This window comes from Armigeres subalbatus, chromosome 3 (assembly GCF_024139115.2).
Source record: "Armigeres subalbatus isolate Guangzhou_Male chromosome 3, GZ_Asu_2, whole genome shotgun sequence".
NCBI classification, from domain to species: domain Eukaryota; kingdom Metazoa; phylum Arthropoda; class Insecta; order Diptera; family Culicidae; genus Armigeres; species Armigeres subalbatus.
The window spans coordinates 351,681,047-351,700,516 of record NC_085141.1 but is presented as its reverse complement, the minus strand read 5'-3'; the positions used below and the strand labels follow the sequence as shown (position 1 = coordinate 351,700,516).

At 39.3% G+C, this 19,470-nt stretch overlaps 1 protein-coding gene across 1 annotated transcript; it reads right to left on the bottom strand.

Annotated features, from left to right (window-relative positions):
• Window positions 1-675: 675 nt before the first annotated feature.
• On the bottom strand, window positions 676-1,431 carry LOC134222805 (uncharacterized). Its single transcript, XM_062701955.1, has one exon. The coding sequence runs from the start codon at window positions 1,429-1,431 to the stop codon at window positions 676-678; it is 756 nt and encodes a 251-aa protein (XP_062557939.1).
• Window positions 1,432-19,470: the final 18,039 nt, after the last annotated feature.

Below are 19,470 nucleotides of genomic sequence, written 5' to 3'. Positions count from 1 at the left end.
CATATATTACAAACTAATACAATTTCAACGCGTGGTGCGGTCTCGCCGCGAAAGTGTGGTATACCCGACGACCGATAGGAAACTGACAACTCATCTCGCAAATTCTACTCTCTACCATATTTACCTAGTACCTATCTATCTGGTCAGTTAGGTTGACCTAATCGAGGATCTCTTCTCTCAACAACATCTCTCACAAATTCTCTTTCCCATATTTACCTAATTACTATCTTGATTAATCATTTTAGAGCGTCTTAGAGGAAATGTTACAAGGTGAAAAGACTATTATTCTTCCATTTACTTCCACTATTCACTTTTTATGTATCAACAAACAGATACGTATTTCGTTTCCTACTTGGAAACTTCTTCAGTGTTTGTTATCGACTCGACTGAGTAAATGGAAGAATAATAGTCTTTTCACCTTGTAATTACTATCGCCTACATATATAAACCTAACCAGCGTAGCCGGTGACGATCGTAGAGGCTACGTGTTGTCTAAGAACAATGAACCAGACGTAAACAATCTGCAGGCTGGACATCGCTGCGCTGACCGTTCGCCGGTAACAATCCAGGGTTGTAGTTGGGTGGGTATTTCGATCCACCCATCTCACCCACCCTGAAATTTTCAATTTCTGAAATGAAAACAAAATACTTCCTCTTTGAATGATCGTGACGACATCAAAGTGTGTTAGCTGCTGCAGGTTGTTCTTCAACTTGATTCGTGACATCCGTGTTCTGCAGATTTGGAAGAAGGCAAACTCCTTCCACTGGCCGTTTAAGTAATCCATCCTTCGTCCTCAAAGTTACAACACGTACGATCTCATCGAGACCTGGGTGAATTTCCACGAATCGCCTCATCTTCCATCTCATTGGCGGCAAGTTCTTATCGCATATTACCACTAGCTTACCAATCTTGACTGCTGCTACCGGGCCTAACCTTTTCGTTCGTCCTTGCAGCTGGCACAGGTATTCTGTACGCCATCGTTCCCAAAACTGGTGAAGCTTCCTTTGTAACATTTGGAAAATATCCAGTCTGTTTGTTGGTATAGCCTTCCAGTCAGGCTCGGGCAGATCTTGCAGTGACGACCCTATCAAGAAATGACCAAGTGTTAAAGGTTCCAGGTCGTTGGGGTCATCGGATAGAGGTGTAATCGGCCGAGAATTAAGGCATGCCTCAACTTGAGCCAACAAAGTTTGGAAATCTTCCGGGGACATTGCATCTTCTCCGACGACTCTCAAAAGGTGATATTTTGCAGACTTAACAGCTGCTTCCCATAGTCCGCCAAAATGGGGAGCCCTTGGCGGACTAAAATGCCATCGGATGCCTTCATTCGTGCAATAGTTAGCCACTGCAGCTTGGTGTTGGGTATCGTTGATTAGATTCAATAAATCCTTCAGTTTGTTCTTTGTCCCGACGCCATTGTCACTAAACATATCTGTACATCTCCCTCTTCTACTAATGAACCGCCGCAGTGCTTGAAGAAATCGATCGGTAGATAAGTCCGAGACAAGCTCTAGATGTACTGCCTTTGTCGCCATACATATAAATACAGCAACGTAGTTTTTTAGTGCAACACGTCGAGGACCGGGCCGCACATAGACTGGGCCAAAATAATCTACACCCGTCTTAGCAAATGGTCTAGATACGGTGACTCTAGATGGTGGAAAATCGCCCATAAACTGTTTCACCGGAGTCGGTTTCGCTCTAAAGCACTTCAAGCAGTGGTGAACGACATGGCGAGCTATACTTTTTCCTCGTAAAGGCCAGAACCTTAACCGAACAGTGCTAAGTAGTAACTGAGGCCCTGCGTGCAACAAAATCCGATGGTAATGTTTCATAACCAGTTTTGTAAAACGATGATGTGCTGGTAAGACTAATGGATGCTTAGTTCTCTCTGTTTCGTTGGAATGTTCGAGTCTGCCTCCGACATATATGAGCTGATCGTTGGATAAATATGGATGAAACCACTTTAGGGGTGATTTTCTAGAGACCAGTTGTTGATGTGCTATTGAAATGCACTCGTCAGGAAAGGATTCGTGCTGAATCAACCGGATGACCGTCTTATCTGCTTCGCGCAGTTTTGAACAGTCAATCGGGTTGTTCAATGGAACGGTCTTGCAGTTGCTTAATCAACCGCTTCCAGACTGCTGTACATCTAATTAGGCTTGTATAATCGGAGAACCTGCTTACATACGTTTCGCTGAAGCTTAATATTGTAGATGTTGTTGCTGCCATTGTTGTTGTACGTCTTTCGATTTGCTGATCGTCTTCATCTGTTAACAGTAACACCACAGGCCGTCTGCTCTCGTTCTCCACTAACCAGCTTGGACCATTCCACCAAAAGTCGTTTCGAATCAGTTCGTCTGCCCAAGCAGCACAAATTGTTTCACTACTGAACATTTCACTGTGTTGCAATTATTCGGGAAGAAACAATCTTTGCGTATGTGCCATCAAATATAACTCTCTTGCAATCTAAAAAGCGCAAGGGGTGGAGCCTACGGAAACATCCTTCGATTGCAATAAAATTGCAATAATGTTGCAAAATACTACAGCGAAAAAAAATAAAAAAAAAATATAAAACTGGATTCGATTTATGGATCTTGTGATTGATAGTCCTTCACTCTACCACAGCACCATTCAACACTTCGAAGGGAATGCATGTTGACTCACAATAAAAACCATACGATCATGAAGTTTTGTACTCGAGTTTCCTGTTACTTGATTGCACCATCACAGGAAAAAAATGTAAGTTGTCGAAACGTTGAACGATGCAAAATTAAACATGAAGACACATTCAACTTTTCTGCAACCTAATTTAAACAAACAATTAAAATTTGAAAGACGCATTGAAGTAACATGGTAACAAATATGCAACTTAATGATTTAGTTTCGTGTTTGCAACATGAAGTGCAGTATTCTTTTTTTGTTTGTTTCCAAATGTCAAACACGTACTGCATTGCAATTTTAATGAAACATTGATCACAATTCGAACGTTTTTGACATCTTGATGCAACTTTTTCGTGCTTTGATGTTTTTACAATGCCTTTAATGAAACTGAATAGAAACAAGGTGCTTTTAGGAAGATGTTGCGTGTGCTACTTGGGTGGAGACAACCCTCTTGATATTAAATCCGCAGGATTCAGTAAACCCGCAACATGGCGCCACTGAAAACCTTCTGTGATTAGAAAATTATTTTGAGCTTTTTAGTGGAATGTTTTCACCTGTCATAAGACGAGTTTATACAATCCCATTGAATTCCACCACTTAATTGTATCTTGACAGATACGTATTTCGACCTCAAAAGTAAGGCCGTCTTCAGTGTCTCGTACTTGACTCGACTTCAAAGTCTTCGAAGTCCTCGACTTCGAAGTCGAGTCAAGTACGAGACACTGAAGACGGCCTTACTTTTGAGGTCGAAATACGTATCTGTCAAGATACAATTAAGTGGTGGAATTCAATGGGATTGTATAAACTCGTCTTATGACAGGCTTCTGTGATTGTTTGGATCCTGGCAATCCTATTTGCGATAAACAGTGTCCAAGTGAGAGGAGGAGCTTGAAGCCAACGCAGCACACAGGTTGAGTCCGTCCAGAAGTAAGCTGTAACTTCAAACTTGATCGACTGTTGGACCTTTTCAAATAACTGTGCAGTGAGTAGAGCTCCACAGAGTTCCAACCGGGGTCGTATAGTATGACATCTTAATGGCGCCACCTTTGGTTTATATGCTAGAAGATGAATAATGGTTGTTCCTCCAGTATCCTGACTACGTAAATAGATGCATCCCCCATAAGCACGTTGAGAAGCGTCCGAAAAACAGTGCAGTTGTAGAGAAACTGGCTTTGAAATCATAGCACAACGGCTGATGCGAATTTGGTTCAATACTGGTAGTAGCTCGTGAAATCTACCCCAACGCTCACCCACCGTTGTTGGTACTGGATCATCTCAATCAAGAATACGCCCATCCTTGCTCCTCCATGCCCATAGTTCTTGGAGAAATATCTTTGCCTTCGTGATCGCAGGTCCTACCAAACCTGAAGGGTCGAACAGACTTGCTACTGATGCTAGAATTTTCCTCTTGGTGATTAGTTCGTTGACGTCCAATAGTGGAATGTTGAACTGGTACCGAAACTCATCTGCTGATGGCACCCATGTGATTCCCAGCGTTTTGACTGAGGGATCTGGATCTAATTCAATCCCAGTTGAGCTAGGAATTGCAAGTTCTTGTTGAGGAATGCCTTGCAATAATGTCGCTTCTTCGTTTGAAGCCCACTTTCGTAGGTGGAATCCTCCGCGTTGTAGCATCCCCACGAGCTGTGTTCGCAGATCTGTCGCCTCTTCAATAGTATCAGCGCCTGTAATAACGTCATCCATACATGTATCTTCGAGAATAGCCTTCGCTGCGAATGGAAAACGTTGTCCCTCATCCGCCACCAGCTGATGCAACGTTCTTGTGGCCAAAAACGGTGCTGATTTTGTTCCGTACGTCACTGTGTCAAGCAGTGTTGCGAAACTCTTACTCGTGAGTAAAAAAATACTCACTCTTTACTCATTTTGTGAGTAATACTCAGGCCGTGAGCTACTCACTAAATACTCATACTCACGCAGTGAGTAGGACACCAAACTCACTGCGAGTATTACTCACGCTGTGAGTAACTCGCAGGTGAGTTTGGATACCAATACTCTCATGTGAGTGAGCATAATTGCTCGTCATGAGTATTGTGAGTAAAGTTGGTAACATACATTTTGGATTTTTTTAACAATCTTACACAAAGATGAACTATGTTTTACCCAATAATAGAAGTGGAACTAAATTGAAACTAGTTGCATAGTAAATTCTGAAGTAGGTACAAAGGGTTAGTGCGATTACCGTCAAGATTATGCGATAGTTTTGAGGCTAAACATTAGAGCCATTGAGATCAGATAATCGTTCTTTACTTTATGTGAGCGTATATGTGCATGTGCTCGTGCTGTGTGTACGACTCGCGATATAGTTCCGACGTACGGAAATTAGAGAAAACTCGATTGGCTATTTGATGAAGTATTTCATAAAAGATTATTTTAAAAAAATGCATATAGTATTCTTCAGAAATTGACAAGGGGTTAGAAACTTCGCTAACAATATAACAAATCTAAATTTATATTATGGCAGAGAATGATATCAGTCATTAAAAACTAATTATATACAAAACGTTTAGTACCGTTCTATGGGTAGGCCTTTGGCCAGGGCCTTGACCGTAGTTGATTGATAAACATTGTGACAGATGGTGATTCATAATGATTACATAGTAAGCTAACATTTCCTATTATGGAGTGTTTGCATAGAGTATAGAGTATAGAGAAGGCCAACAACATATGAATGGACTCTGCTAATGGAACCCTTGGGGGAATAATGCCTTACGAATTCCACAATTATTACTTATTACTTATTACGGAAGGAATATTGTTCATATATTTTATTTCACATACCACATATCTTCAAAATTCCTATCTTGCTTTCTAGTATCCTATGCTCCATTGCTTGCATGCACCTCTTCATATTCTTTCTTCTGCTATTTTCTTATTCTACTAAATATAAATTTGTTCATTACATTTTTCTAAAACTAAAAAGGGACACGTGATTCAACAGCGTCAGATCCTCAAACAGCTTCTATAATTTCACCTAGAAGCAATCGTTCATATTGTCTCGGAATGTTGTCCTCATGACGTACAGGGCGGCCTTAAACCGGTTCGATTTTTTATATCCAGCTTTTCGTTCTTGGTGTAGCAGAGCAGCACGCGCAGTTCTTCGGCGTCAAAATCTTCATCGGATATGGTCTGCTATCAGTTACATTCCTAGAGTTTTAAAGCTGTTTGTGAAAGAAACATCATTAGTTAATATTAGAGCTACATGTTTAGGATAACTTACTAATCTATTGTCCCGTTTCACCTAGGCATTCGGTGTCCTTTCATACTGCGTCAAGGTGAGGAAGATTGTCCCGAAACAGGACAATGAAATCATACGGATATTGGTTTGCCCACTTTACTAGTAAAGGTGGCATGTGGTATGCTTTCGGGCAAGCAAGCAAGCCCTAATTAATCGGCTCTCCTACCACTTTGTCCTTGAAGTATGTAAACCGACTGCAGCCATTCGTACGTGCAGGTCATATTTATCCAGAACGTATCATGTATGTCGCAAATGAGAACCCGACTCGAATTATTCAAACTCGACAGATTGATGGATTCCATGGTTCAGAGCTGTTCAGAGCAACAAAATTCTTTGACCCTCGATGGAATAGCTTTCCCATTTTTTGAGCTAAGAAGTGAGACATAATTTCCGAAATCGATCATAGTAAATAATCTTTAAGCTTTTTAATAAATTTTGGAAGGAATAGTATTCTGGAGATTAGAATATAGGCAAGAAAATAGGACAAGTTAAATACTTACCCGTAGATGAAAAGATATTTTAGTTACTAGATAAAGATTGTCGCTTCGGTTCCCTTTGTTCTGCTGTCCGAAACATGTGTGGTACATACCTGTCAAATCGTATGGATTTTCCTTCTTTGACATTTAGCTCCCCTATCCTCGCCAGCAAAAGATGTTCCGGACAGCGACGACAGCGACAATCTTTATCTAGTAACTAAAATATCTTTTCGTAGGTGCGATTAAAAAATAAATAAGTCGAGTCGGAGAGATTCTTAACTTTTTCCAACTTCTGTTCGTTTCGGAAGCCAAAGAACGGTGACGTTAAACTCACACCTCATAAATGAAATTTGGTGTGAGTTTGACGTCAGCAATCAGCTGATCAGAAATGAACCGTTTGAACAAAAGATATTTTAGTTACTAGATAAAGATTGTCGCTTCGGTTCCCTTTGTTCTGCTGTCCGAAACATGTGTGGTACATACCTGTCAAATCGTATGGATTTTCCTTCTTTGACATTTAGCTCCCCTATCCTCGCCAGCAAAAGATGTTCCGGACAGCGACGACAGCGACAATCTTTATCTAGTAACTAAAATATCTTTTGTTTGAACCATTGCATCATAACGTCATAAGACATTTTTTTGTTTCATGAGGGCAATGTTTACATTTTTTTTATATGGAGTTTTTGGCTCGTGCAAACGTCTATGTTTACACTTTTTGAGCTACTAATAGGCCTTTTCATGTGACACTGCCGGGACTGCACTTGTTTACGATTGCTGAGCAAACCGTTCAAATCCGACGCTGTCACTTTCATAGAAGAACTGTCAATGACGGTAAAATCAATTGTTTTCAAACGTCTCGTGAAAAGGCCTATACGAGCAAAAGGCACGCTATGCACGCTAACCTGAACCTACCCAGAATTATGTCAAAGTGACCCAGATTCAGCAAAACCGTGGTTACTCTAATTTGGGTTCGGGTACCTTAACTCAAATCTGGGTAGCAGTACAAGCGAAAAAATCTGGGTAACCGGTACCCAGCTTTTTTCGCTCTAGAAAATTATTATTGTGTAAAAAATGATAAATAAAACAATTTCCCCAACGCAAAACATTTGCCGGTTGTGCCGACAATGCTCTGCCATGATAAATTCAACTATTCTTACCTGTTTCTTGCTGCATTCCGATAAAAACCCCAACATTAATTCCAACATGCGACTTCGACGTTGTTCGACGCCATGTTGATATATCTGAAAATGTTTAAGTCCTCGTTTACCCAGATTTCGGGTTCAGCTGACTCATATCCATTTTGTTGACATACCCAGATTTTGACAACTGCTAACATAAAAAAAATCCGGGTACAAATGACCCGGCCACTGGGTTGTTTCAAATTAGCGTGTGTAGAGGGCACTGCACGGAAATATCTCTTTCTCTTTCGTGCTTGTTTTCTAATTTCTTTGCAGCGAGAAAGAGACAAAGTAGCCCGTGCAGTGTCCTATTCGCGACTACGAAGGTAAATTCTTCACGCACAGTCTGACAGTTTCTTATGGGATTTTACTGTAGAGGAACAAGAAAGGGTGTTCGGCGGCCATGTTTCACGCAGTCTGACAGACAGCAATGTGTTTTTGCCATAAGAGTGAGTAGAGGCATTACCTTCGTATTCGCGAATATAATAAATGACATTGGGACGGAGGGGGTTTGAAAATGTAAAAATTTGCGTTACGTAATTTGTGAACGGACCCACTTTGACCGAAGCACACGGAAAGCACATGCAGATTAACACAATAGGCCTTTTCATGTGACATCGGCAGTGTACTTGTTTATTTACAACCGCTGAGCAGGCCCGCAAACCCGAATCTGTCACTTTCATAGAAGAACTAGCTGATTTTATCATCAATAATTGATTATTATTATTAGAATTATTGATTATAAATTATTTACAGTTCTTCTATATGAAAGTGATGGCTTCGGTTTTGTTCAGCGGTTGCTAGCGGTTGTAAGCAAGTGCAGTCTCGGCAGTGTCACATGAAAAGGCCTATTCGAATTTCATTGTCACTCGCATCAAGTAACTTGACTGTAAGAGTAAAAGCAGCAGTGATTCAAATCGTTCGGGGCTGTCAGTTTGAATATGAATCTGAAACATTAATTTTCCCAGCAGCTGTTCTAGATTCAGTTTTTATACCAGACAACTGTCAAAAAAATAAAACTGGTATAACGCTCAGTTGTATTATCTGCAGATTTGAACCACGATTGAATCACGAGATTCAAATATTTTTCAATTGTTTTGTTGTATGGATGCGTCATTTTATCTACGGATCAATCCACTTTGCAATTCCGGCGCCTTTCTTGGCAGTAACATAATGATTTCAATTAATTGAAAATTTGAAAAACATGAATAGAGCACTGCTGGGGAAACCAGCGAGTTTGTTCTTTGATTCAAACTAGAATAGTGGTCGAAAGTTTAGAATGAAACTGAATCACTCCTGATTTCACCCTAACTGTTCTCTTTTCGTATAAATAAATATAATCGCGGTTTATTCAAATGGACTACGAAAGAATAGTCGATGAGATGGCACACTGGAAAGCGTCATTAGAGGGCGATCCTCCAGGACAGTCAGCCGGCCAAGTACATTTCTTTTTTAATTATATTCATTTCAATTTTATGTTAAATCTGAAGTATTGATCACATCTGTTTGCTACATTCAATCAAAAGTTTATCCAAGATCTCTTTCTACAATTCGTCCAAAATTCATTTGCAAAGTCCAGCTTAATTTTCAATTTTTACAATTTCTATAAAGATTCGTCTGGGATTTCCATCAAGTAATCTTTCAGGAATATCTGAATATTTATCTAAGATTTTTTTTACGGAGAATGTTTTAAGAGTTTCTTCGAGAGTTCCTCCGAAAATTACAATTATTTTGGAAAATTTGGATTCGTTGGAAAATTACTTGGGAAAATTCGTATCGATTTAAAAAATGTTTTAGATTTCCTTGAAGATTTCTGTTGAGATTAGTTATTTGAATGTGTATTTAGAATTCTATTGCAAATGGCTTCAAAAAAATTAATAAGGAACTTCTTTGGAAATTCTCCTTCTGAAATTCATTCGTCATTTCAATTAAATGATCAATTACAGCAAAATGAAAAGGAAAAATTAAGCTAAATACCTCCAGTAATCACATCGGAAATTTCTCCAACAATTCCTCGATTGTTTTATGTACCGTGAATATCCCCAGCAATATTTTTAATAACTCCAGGAGGAATTCTTGCTATTCACCTGGAATTCCCCCAGGCATTCCTACAACAATTCCATCAGGAACTTCGTTCGTAATATTTTTAGCTTTTCTAACAGGAATTTCTCTAAAGATTACTCCAGAAGGAACTCGTGTGAATTCTCCAGGACTAATTCCTGTTCTGGAATTCCTCCAGGAGCTTCTCCTAGGATTCTTTCAGGAGTTTCTTGAGTAACTGGAATTCCAGGAGGAACTACTGGATAAATTCTTAGCGGAACTTCTGGAAGAACTCCTGGAGTAACTGCGTCGAATAAGACACATGGTGAAATTAGTGCGTCAAGTTAGGCACCTCAAGTCCCACATAAAAAGTGATTATAAAGCTAAGAAGTACACTTATATCTTGAAGTTTCATTATTTGTACACACTCTATAAAAGAAGGAAGCTAGTTATGAAGAATATTTTGTGAATCATCGATTATTTTTAAAATGAAGATTCTTTAAAAAAAAACTCGAATATGTGGTAATGGTAAATGTATAATTTGTTCTATATTGTTGTGTCTAATTTATGCACGGAATTTCCATCGTTAAGTTGAATTCCACTATACTGCATCTTTAATTTCTAAATACGCACAGTCTTCTACTAATATAATATATTATGTGGTAACCGTGTCTCATTTGCCTCAAAATTGATCTTGTGTATCCAGTAGGGATATAGCAAGTAGGTAAACGATCTATTTCATCCAAAATATTTATTACAGTAAAAATTTAAAAGGAAATTGGTACAATTATTATGCGTTGAAGTCTTTTGTGAGTAAAAATTACTCATGAGTGAGTAAATATTTTCTTCATACTCACTCGCGAGTATGAGTATTACAGTTCAAACTCACGTGTGAGTATACTCGCAGTGAGTTTGAAAAGGAATACTCAAACTCACGAGTGAGTGAGCAGGTTTCAAGCGGTGCTCACTCATTTCTCAACACTGGTGTCAAGTTCGTACGTCACAACATTCTGGGAAGAATGCTGTCGCCATAGTATACACTGCAGGTGGCTGTCTTCTGGTAAAACGTTGATTTGCCTAAACATTTTTTAGATGTCAGACACCAGCATAAATTGCCTTGTTCTGCAGCGTACAATGATAGATCGTAGGTCTTCTTGTATAACGGGCCCAACATGCAAGGTATCGTTCAGTGATATCCCTGTAGACGTCTTACAAGATGCGTCGAATACGACTCGAAGTTTTGTGGTGGTACTTTCCTCCTTTACCACCGGATGGTGCGGTAAATAGCATCGTTTTACCGCATCGTGAGAATCGTCTACTCGGTGCATGTGCCCTAATGCCAGATATTCATCCATGAATGCTGTATACTGCTCCCGTAATCTGGCATCCTTTGCCAGTCGTCGCTCTGTACCTTGGAGACGTCGAAGTGCGATGCCACGAGACTCGCCTAATTATTTGATTTCGTCTCCATCCTTCAAAAGGGATACAGTATATCGACCGTTTGTGTCACGTTGAACTGTGTTCATATAAAGATGTTCACAACGGGCTTGATCTGGAGAATATGCTTTTGGTGACTTGATTTCCTCGCAGGACCAACATCGAGCCACCACCATCGAGCAATTCCTTGGACGCCGATGTGTGGCATGTGATTGGCGCTCTATTTGATGATGAATTTCCTCCGCAAATTATCCATTCGAATACTGATTTGGTCAAAATTGGTAACTGATTTCTTAATAAATTCAATAAATGCTTCAACACCGAGTACCAAGTCTACAGTCCGCGATATGAATGTAGGGTCGGCAAGTTCATTGCGTCTGGATGGTTCCATCCTGTGGGATCAATCAATGAAGTGGGTAGATTAGCTGTCAACTTCCGAAGAATCAAGAAGCTAAGTTGACGAGAGTAGTTGGAAACTCTGGATCGGACCGTCGTTCGGATTCGCTGTTTAGTCTTAGCTGCTGACTGTCCGATTCCCTGAACAGAAACGTTTACCGTCTCCCTATTTACCTTCAGGCGTTGACTGATTTGTTCGGTGAGAAAGTTACACTCCGATCCTGAGTCTAAAAGAGCTCTCGCAGGGAACTGATTACCGCAGTCATCTTCGATTATCACCACAGCAGTAGCTAACAGTGCCTGAGAAGAGTAACAACGAGCCGAGTTGGATACAGTAGCTTCGGAGATCGCCATGTTGACCATCTGAGAATGATTTGATGTTGTGCCCTGTGGTAGATTGCCAGGAAGATTACTGGTATTTGTAGAAGCGTTCGCCGCCCCATTGCCATTGCCTCTCGGGATTAAAGCAAACTAGTGTGTGATGGCGCCCTCTGCATTTTCGGCACGAGAATTTTGAACGATAATCCTTCGCTTGATGACCTTGTTTGAGGCAATTACGACAGAGGCCATGAGCACGTAACAATGTCTCCTTATCAGATGACGTCATTTTTTGGAATACTGGGCAATGAAAAAGAAAATGGTCCGCCGAGCAGCATACGCAACCTTTACTGGACTCTTGAACAGTGTTAAAACTAGTTTTCACTGCGGTTGATTTTGGTTTCTGCGTTGACGTTGAAACTGCATGCCTTTGCATCCCCCGGGTGTCCACTTGTCGTGGTGGTAATGCTTCCAGTACTCCGATGCGTCGCTGAAGAAACCCAGTCAGATCCTTAAGTGTCTTTTGGTCCTTGCTCGATGAAAATTCCTCCCAACCTCGTCTTGTTGTAGGATCCAGACGCGAAATTAGTAGGTTGATCAGAAGAAGGTCCTTATAGTCTCCTGGTTGAATTATCTGATCGAGTGTTTGCACAGCCCTTTGGAAACTGTCGACGAGTCTGTGTAATTAAGCAACTGACTCCCTAGCAAGAACAGGTAGATCGAAAAGAGTCTGCACCTGCCGTTTTTTCAACTGTTTGCTATTGCTGTACCGCTCAACTAACAGGTTCCAGGCAACCTGGTAATTGGTCTTAGTAATTTGGATCGGATCTATTAAGCCCGTTGGTTCACCCTGGAGACAACCCTTCAAATAATGAAATTTTTCTATTTCAGGCAAATCTGTTCTCCAGTGAATTAGTGAGTTGAACAGATCGAAAATGTACTCAAATATGCCAAAGGGTCGTTTTGCCCCGGGGGTGCATGTATAATCATTTTATGGATGTGGGGACGATCGTTTTGCAGAGTATAAAACTCCATACAATATCGGTATTGTAGGAATGGGCTAGATGAGTGGTAGCTGGTAGTATGTTTGCTGCCATTTTGAAATTGAAGATGGCTGACTTCCGGTTTGAAAAAAGAAAAGGAATCCTTTCAATACCATCCGCTGAAATCAATTCCAAGAATTCCTGAAAAAAACTAACTTATTCAGCTAAATTTATTTGTTTGGAATTACTCCGACAGTTCCTCAAAGTAAGTCCTCCGGAAGTTCCTCAAATCAATTCCTTCAAATGTTCTTCAAAGGAATTCCTTCGGAAGTACCTCAAAGGAATTCCATCGGATGTTCCCCATAGGAATTCCTCCAGAAGTTTCTCAAAGTTCCGGAAGTTCCTCAAAGGAATTCCGGAAGTCCCTCAAAGGAATTTTTCCGGAAGTTCCTCACAGAAAAACCTACAGAATTTTGTCGTTAGAAATTCTCCGGAAGTTCCTCAAAGGAATTCCTCCAGAAGTTTCTCAAAGAAATTCCTCCAGAAGTTTCTCAAAGGATTTCCCCGGAAGTTCCTCCGAAAATTCTTCCGAAAATTCCTCCGAAAATTCCTCCGAAAATTGCTCCGGGAATTCATCCGGAAGTTCCTCCGGAAGCTCCTCCGGGAATTCCTTCGGAAGCTCCTCCAGGAATTCCTTTGAAAGTTCCTCCGGAAATTCCTCCGGAAATTCCTCCGGAAATTCCTCCAGAAGTTCGAGAATTCCTCCGGAAGTTCCTCCAGGAATTCCTCCGGAAGTTTCTCCGGAAGTTCCTCCGGGAATTCCTCCGGAAGTTCCTCCGGGAATCCCTCCGGAAGTTCCTCCGGAAGTTCCTCCGGGAATTCCTCCGGAAGTTCCTCCGGGAATTCCTCCGAAAGTTTCTCCGGGAATTCCTCCGGAAGTTCTTCGGAAGTTTCTTCGGGAATACTTCCGGAAATTCTTCCGGAAATTCATCGGAAGTTTCCCCGGGAATTCCTCCGGAGGTTCCTCCGGGAATTCCTCCGGAGGTTCCTCCGGGAATTCCTCCAGAAGTTCCTACGGGAATTCCTCCGGAAGTTACTACGGGAACTCCTCCGGAAGTTCCTTCAGGAATTCCTTCGGAGTTCTTCCAGGAATTCCTCCGGAGTTCCTTCAGGAATTCCTTCGGAGTTCTTCCAGGAATTCCTCCAGAGTTCCTCCAGGAAATCCTCCTCATGTTCGTTCAGGAATTCCTCCGGAAGTTTCTTCAGGACTTTTTCTGGTAGATCCTTCAGGAATTCCTCCAAATGTTCCTCCAGGCAGGCTTGTAAAATGTCATCTGCATGTCATTTGACTAATTTGCTCATAACTTTCTTTAGAAGCAAAATTTCTTCCATAATTTTGAATGTACTCATAACGCTTGAGTAGGGTTATATTTTTATCCAAGGGTACATTGCTCTAAGTATAACATCAAGGGCTGAAGAGTGAAAACTCTCCAAAATGTCACGTGTCATTTGACATAATGTCATTTGAATGACATTTTGCCTCCCACGCCCCAGATTACATATTTACAGCAAAGTCTCGTTAGACAAAGTTGTAGGCCCATTTAACCGCTATAAGTTCGTCATACAACATGAATTGATAGCTACCTTCTGAAACAAGTTCTGGGAAAATTATACAAACGAATGCAAATGACATTTTACAACACTGCCTCCAGGAAATCCTTCGAAAAATCCTCCACGAAAAACTTTGGAATGTTCTTCAGGAAATCTCCCGGAAATTCCGTCAGGAAATTCTCCAGAAGATCTTCCAGGAAATCCTCCGGAAGTTTCTTTCAGAGACGAGTCAGCCGTGGGCTGAAAATCTCTTTAATAAAGATGAAAAAAAGCCTGTCATAAGACGAGTTTAAACAATCCCAGTTTAAACAATCAACAGTAAGGCCGTCTTCAGTGTCTCGTACTTGACTCGACTTGAAGAAAATGATCGCAGCTTACACTATTTATACTATGCGTAGGTATAATAATTTATCTAGGTACTTATCTTACTACGGTGCTTATTTCTACTCGCTTGATGCGCTTAATGCTTAGGTATAAACTTGAAGAGCCAGGAGCTACCATTTCCTTGATCTTTATTCAACAACCGCGTTTGTACCTGTCGGTAGATTTCCAAGCTCTCAGCAACATCAAGTTTCCACGGAGAAGAGACATTTCTTAAAATTTTAATGTTTGATGTCGTAATTGAATGATTTTCCTGATATACATGTTCAGCTACCTTAGACCTAAACTCATAATTTAATCCCTTATCAGTTTCCCTCTTAGCCTTACTTACTTCTGCAATATGTTCTTTGAACCTTACATCTAACGATCTTTTTGTTTGACCTAGGTCAATACTTTATACCTAAGCATTAAGCGCATCAAGCGAGTAGAAATAAGCACCGTAGTAAGATAAGTACCTAGATAAATTATTATACCTACGCATAGTATAAATAGTGTAAGCTGCGATCATTTTCTTCAAGTCGAGTCAAGTACGAGACACTGAAGACGGCCTTACTGTTGAGGTCGAAATACGTATCTGTCAGGATACAATTAAGTGGTGGAATTCAATGGGATTGTTTAAACTCGTCTTATGACAGGTGAAAACATTCCACTAAAAAGCTCAAAATAATTTTCTTATCAAAATGAAAAAAAGGTTTCTCTGGGAAATACTTTGAAATTATTCCAGGAAAGCTTCCGAAAATTCCTTTTTAAAATCCGCTGGAAGCTCCTCCAGGAAATCCTCCGGAAGTTCCTCAAAGGAATTCCTCCGGATCTTCCTTAAAGTAATTACTGCAGAAATTCCTCCAGGATTTTTTTCCGCAATTTCTTAAGAAATTCCTCCAAGAATTCATTCGGAACTTCCACGAGGATTTTTTTCGGAGCTCCAAAGGAGGTTTATCCGGAAGTTCCTCCACTTATCCAGACATCCTTCAATAGTACCTTCGGAAGATCCTCCAGTAGTTCCTCCGAAAATTTCTCATTCCCCAATAAACTTGAATTTTAAAAACAATAAAAGTTCCGAGAAATCAAGCCCCTAATAAATATAAAATTTTCCTCTATAAAGCAAAGTTTCCAGTATCACAAGGAAATTTTCTAAAAACTAAAAATTATTGGCATCATTTTTATTTTTGAGCGATGTATTCCGCATGTTTAGCTAGAAAACATCATATCCAATGATTTCGATTCATAGATTTCAAGGAAACGTGAATAAGGGCTATAGCTATGTATACATAATTGCTCAAATTCCATACGGCTTTACGCCGATTATTTTTATACGGCGGCAACGGCGAAGAAAATCGTCGGTGGTAAAGCACTGGTCCACCCGGAAATCGGCGATCTTGAATTTCAAAATGGCGCCAAACACCAATATCCGGCAATACCCAGTTTTCAACTTTTTGTTTATAATATAGGGTGGGTGTACCAATCGTCGTCATACATAAGAACAACTGATTTTTAAAAAATAAGTAAAAGGCATGCGGGTCGACTTTATATATCAAACGAAAGGTTTTACTTCCTGCTCCTTAGAACAGCTGAAAACCACAATAAAATTTGTTTTAATTATCAAAATTGATTAATTAACTAACATAATAGAAACGCATGCACCAGTTATGGCGATATTCTTTATTTTGGTTCCTTATTTGGGAAATCCCATTGTTTTCTCATGGGATTGGCCAAATTGGGACCACTAGCGCGACAAACTGGTGCAAAGGACGCCAAAAATTGAGCAAAATCAATTTTTACAATTATGCTTTGCTTGTTTTGGAGGAGATCAAAGGTGTTATCGTATCAAATGACTATGCTTTATCGATCTGAACTTGTTTTGTTTTTTGGTAATTTGATTGCCAATTTCGCATATAAAGCACTAGTGCGACAACTGTTGCTATATATAGCCACGACTGGTACATCTAGCCTATACTGATAAACTTTTCATTTATAAGTTCATTTATAATTCTTCTTAGTCTTTTCCATTGAAAAAGACTTAGAAATTTTTCCGAGGGTTTTCCTTGGTGGTTTACACGGATTTTAGAATTAAGCGGTTTTTACACGTTTTTTACGAGGTACGTATCCCCCTCGCAAAAAAACCTGGGTGAACATTATGTTAGGTCATAAGTTGTGAGTCGTTTTCCCTATATTCCCCAAGCACATTAACATTTATTTTTTTTATTTAATATTTATTTAATCTTTATTAACGAGGCTTGCAGCCTAGGCTGCCTCACATCCGGAAGGTAAGATTCCATAAAATTTTGTTAACATAAATCAAGACAAAATTTTCAAAACAACTTATCTGCTTTTGTAAACAAAGATTCAAATGACGATTTGACGAATCTGATAGCTCTCCCACGCAAACCAACACCATCAATAGGTAGGTGAAGGTTTCCGCTACCTGTTGATGATGTTGGTTTGCGTGGGCGAGCTATCAGATTCGTCAAATCGTCGTTTGAATCTTTGTTTACAAAAGCAGATAAGTCGTTTTGAAAATTTTGTCTTGAAATAATTGGTTATTATATATTTACTTTCATAGAATTAGTCAAGATCCATACGTCTGGGAAGTGAAACGGTTAGATCATCGCACCTGGAAGTAACTCAAAATCTACTTCAACTTTCGAGATCCCGTTTTTCAAATGACACATCAAGATCTCAATGGATTGATTGCATACCTTTAATTAAAAGACAAATAAGAATTGATTGTTGTACAGGGCTTGGATTAGCTTTCAAATATATGTATATTCACTTATATGGAAATTGCGCATAAGTATGATAAAATTTACTTAGCATGCGTAGTTAAAACATTCTTATCTATTTGTTTGTTTCGTTTTTATAATAAAAAATTTGTTTTGCCTTTCCCTTTTTGTTAAATTCACATAGTTTTCATTCCTTTATTTAGCCTCAAGAAGAGGCCAAAAAAGCATTGCTGTATGAACATAAGCTTCATACACTTCCTTTTAAGGGTATGCGATAACACACCTTTTCCTACCGAAACGAAACGAAACGAAATTTGAGATGTCTATGTTGATTCGGATCGAAACGAAACGAAATATAGATTTACTTTCGAGCCTTCGAAACGATACGAAATCAAAGTTCATTCATTTAGAAATTTTTCGAAACGAAACGAAATTTTATTTTTTTCCGCGGAATTTTTATTAAATTGGTTTTACATTATGTACGCAATTCTGATTTCACTTTTTCGAAGAACAACATTTGAAAAGGGCGTAACGGTCAAAACTTATTCCTTCTTATTCGTCCACATATATGTAACATCCTTTTGCTCATTAGAAGAATCCTGTGCACCTTTCTAAAACGCATAAAGATATGTATTTCAGATTGAATTTCACAGATCCATAGTCTTATATACAATCAGCTGGACGAATTGAGTTATTGCCTGTGTGTTCTTGGCATATGAGAACAGCTCTTATGGTCAGTATGAGCAATTTTAATGATCTTTCAACCCGTTCTGGATGCCCACAAATCTGCAACGTTCCTTACATTTTGTGCAAATAGTCTATGAAGAGCTAAGCTGGATTAATTGTACACATCGTAGTTGCTAATCATGATTGGCCGAGAAACAGCGAATATGCACAGCTCTCCAATAAATAATATTCTTGGGAAATGAAATTAGATTATTAATTTTTTGATTATCAATTAAAAAGTTATTCTTATTGTACACTTGCTTCAGTGTTTCCAATTCATGACTAATACCTAACGATGCTCCTTACTGTCAATTTAGGATTAGGTACGGAAAATTAGTTTAACACTCTTTGTTATAAGAGACCGAGGAATGCTCTGCATCTCCGTGAGGGCTTCGGGAAAGGAATCGTTGATTAGTTGAGAAGGTAATTCATGTGTAGCCCCTTGGTAAGCGACTAAATATTTATTGTAAACGAAGTTATTTTGAAAACAAGAAGATGAAAGCTGTGTTTCAAATCAATCTAACGCAAGATCAATGTGCATCGTTCAATAAGCTTTTACAACACTATCGATTCCGCACTAAATTATTTAGTGCTCTTCAATGCAAACATTAGTTTAATCACTTCGCGTTCTCCAACACTAGCTGGCGTAATCAGCATCAACACGATCGATTGCACACTGGTTAAACAAATTTCTGATACGCCAGGTAGATTTTTTCACTTTGCGTTCTCCCGGACTAGCTGCCGTCCCACGATCGATTCCGCATTCATATTGTGCAAATAGTAAAAAATTATCACCAAATTTAAATTTGAATCTTGGAAACACTGAAGGCGTTTTATAGAAGAACATAGGGGAACAGGTGGTAAAATGAACACGTTAAGGACTTGCGTTGAATTCAATAATAAAACGAGGATAATTTGCAATTTTTACCACTAACTCATATTCTTATTGCACTGAACAATTTTTTCTCTAATAAACATTGTTTTATATAGTTTTTCATCGAAATAGAAAACATCGAAATTTCGTATGTACAAAAATAGTGCGGGTAAAATGAACACTGCCTGGTGGTAAAATGAACATCGCTTCTAAAACCCTTTTGAAACATTTAATTTTCTTTTTTATCTCTGGCACTGTATATATAACTAGTTAAGATTATGAGTGCCTTTTGAAAAACCTGGTATAACTTTTGAAAAACGCTTAATTATCAATATAATAAAAAGAAGAAAAAAAAGTATTGAAATATCCGATATTTTTAAATTAAATTTACATATTCAAAGTTTTAACT

Coding starts and splice junctions, on each gene's coding strand:
- LOC134222805 (XM_062701955.1), bottom strand. CDS start 1,431: ATGTTTAGTGACAATGGCGTCGGGACAAAGAACAAACTGAAGGATTTA.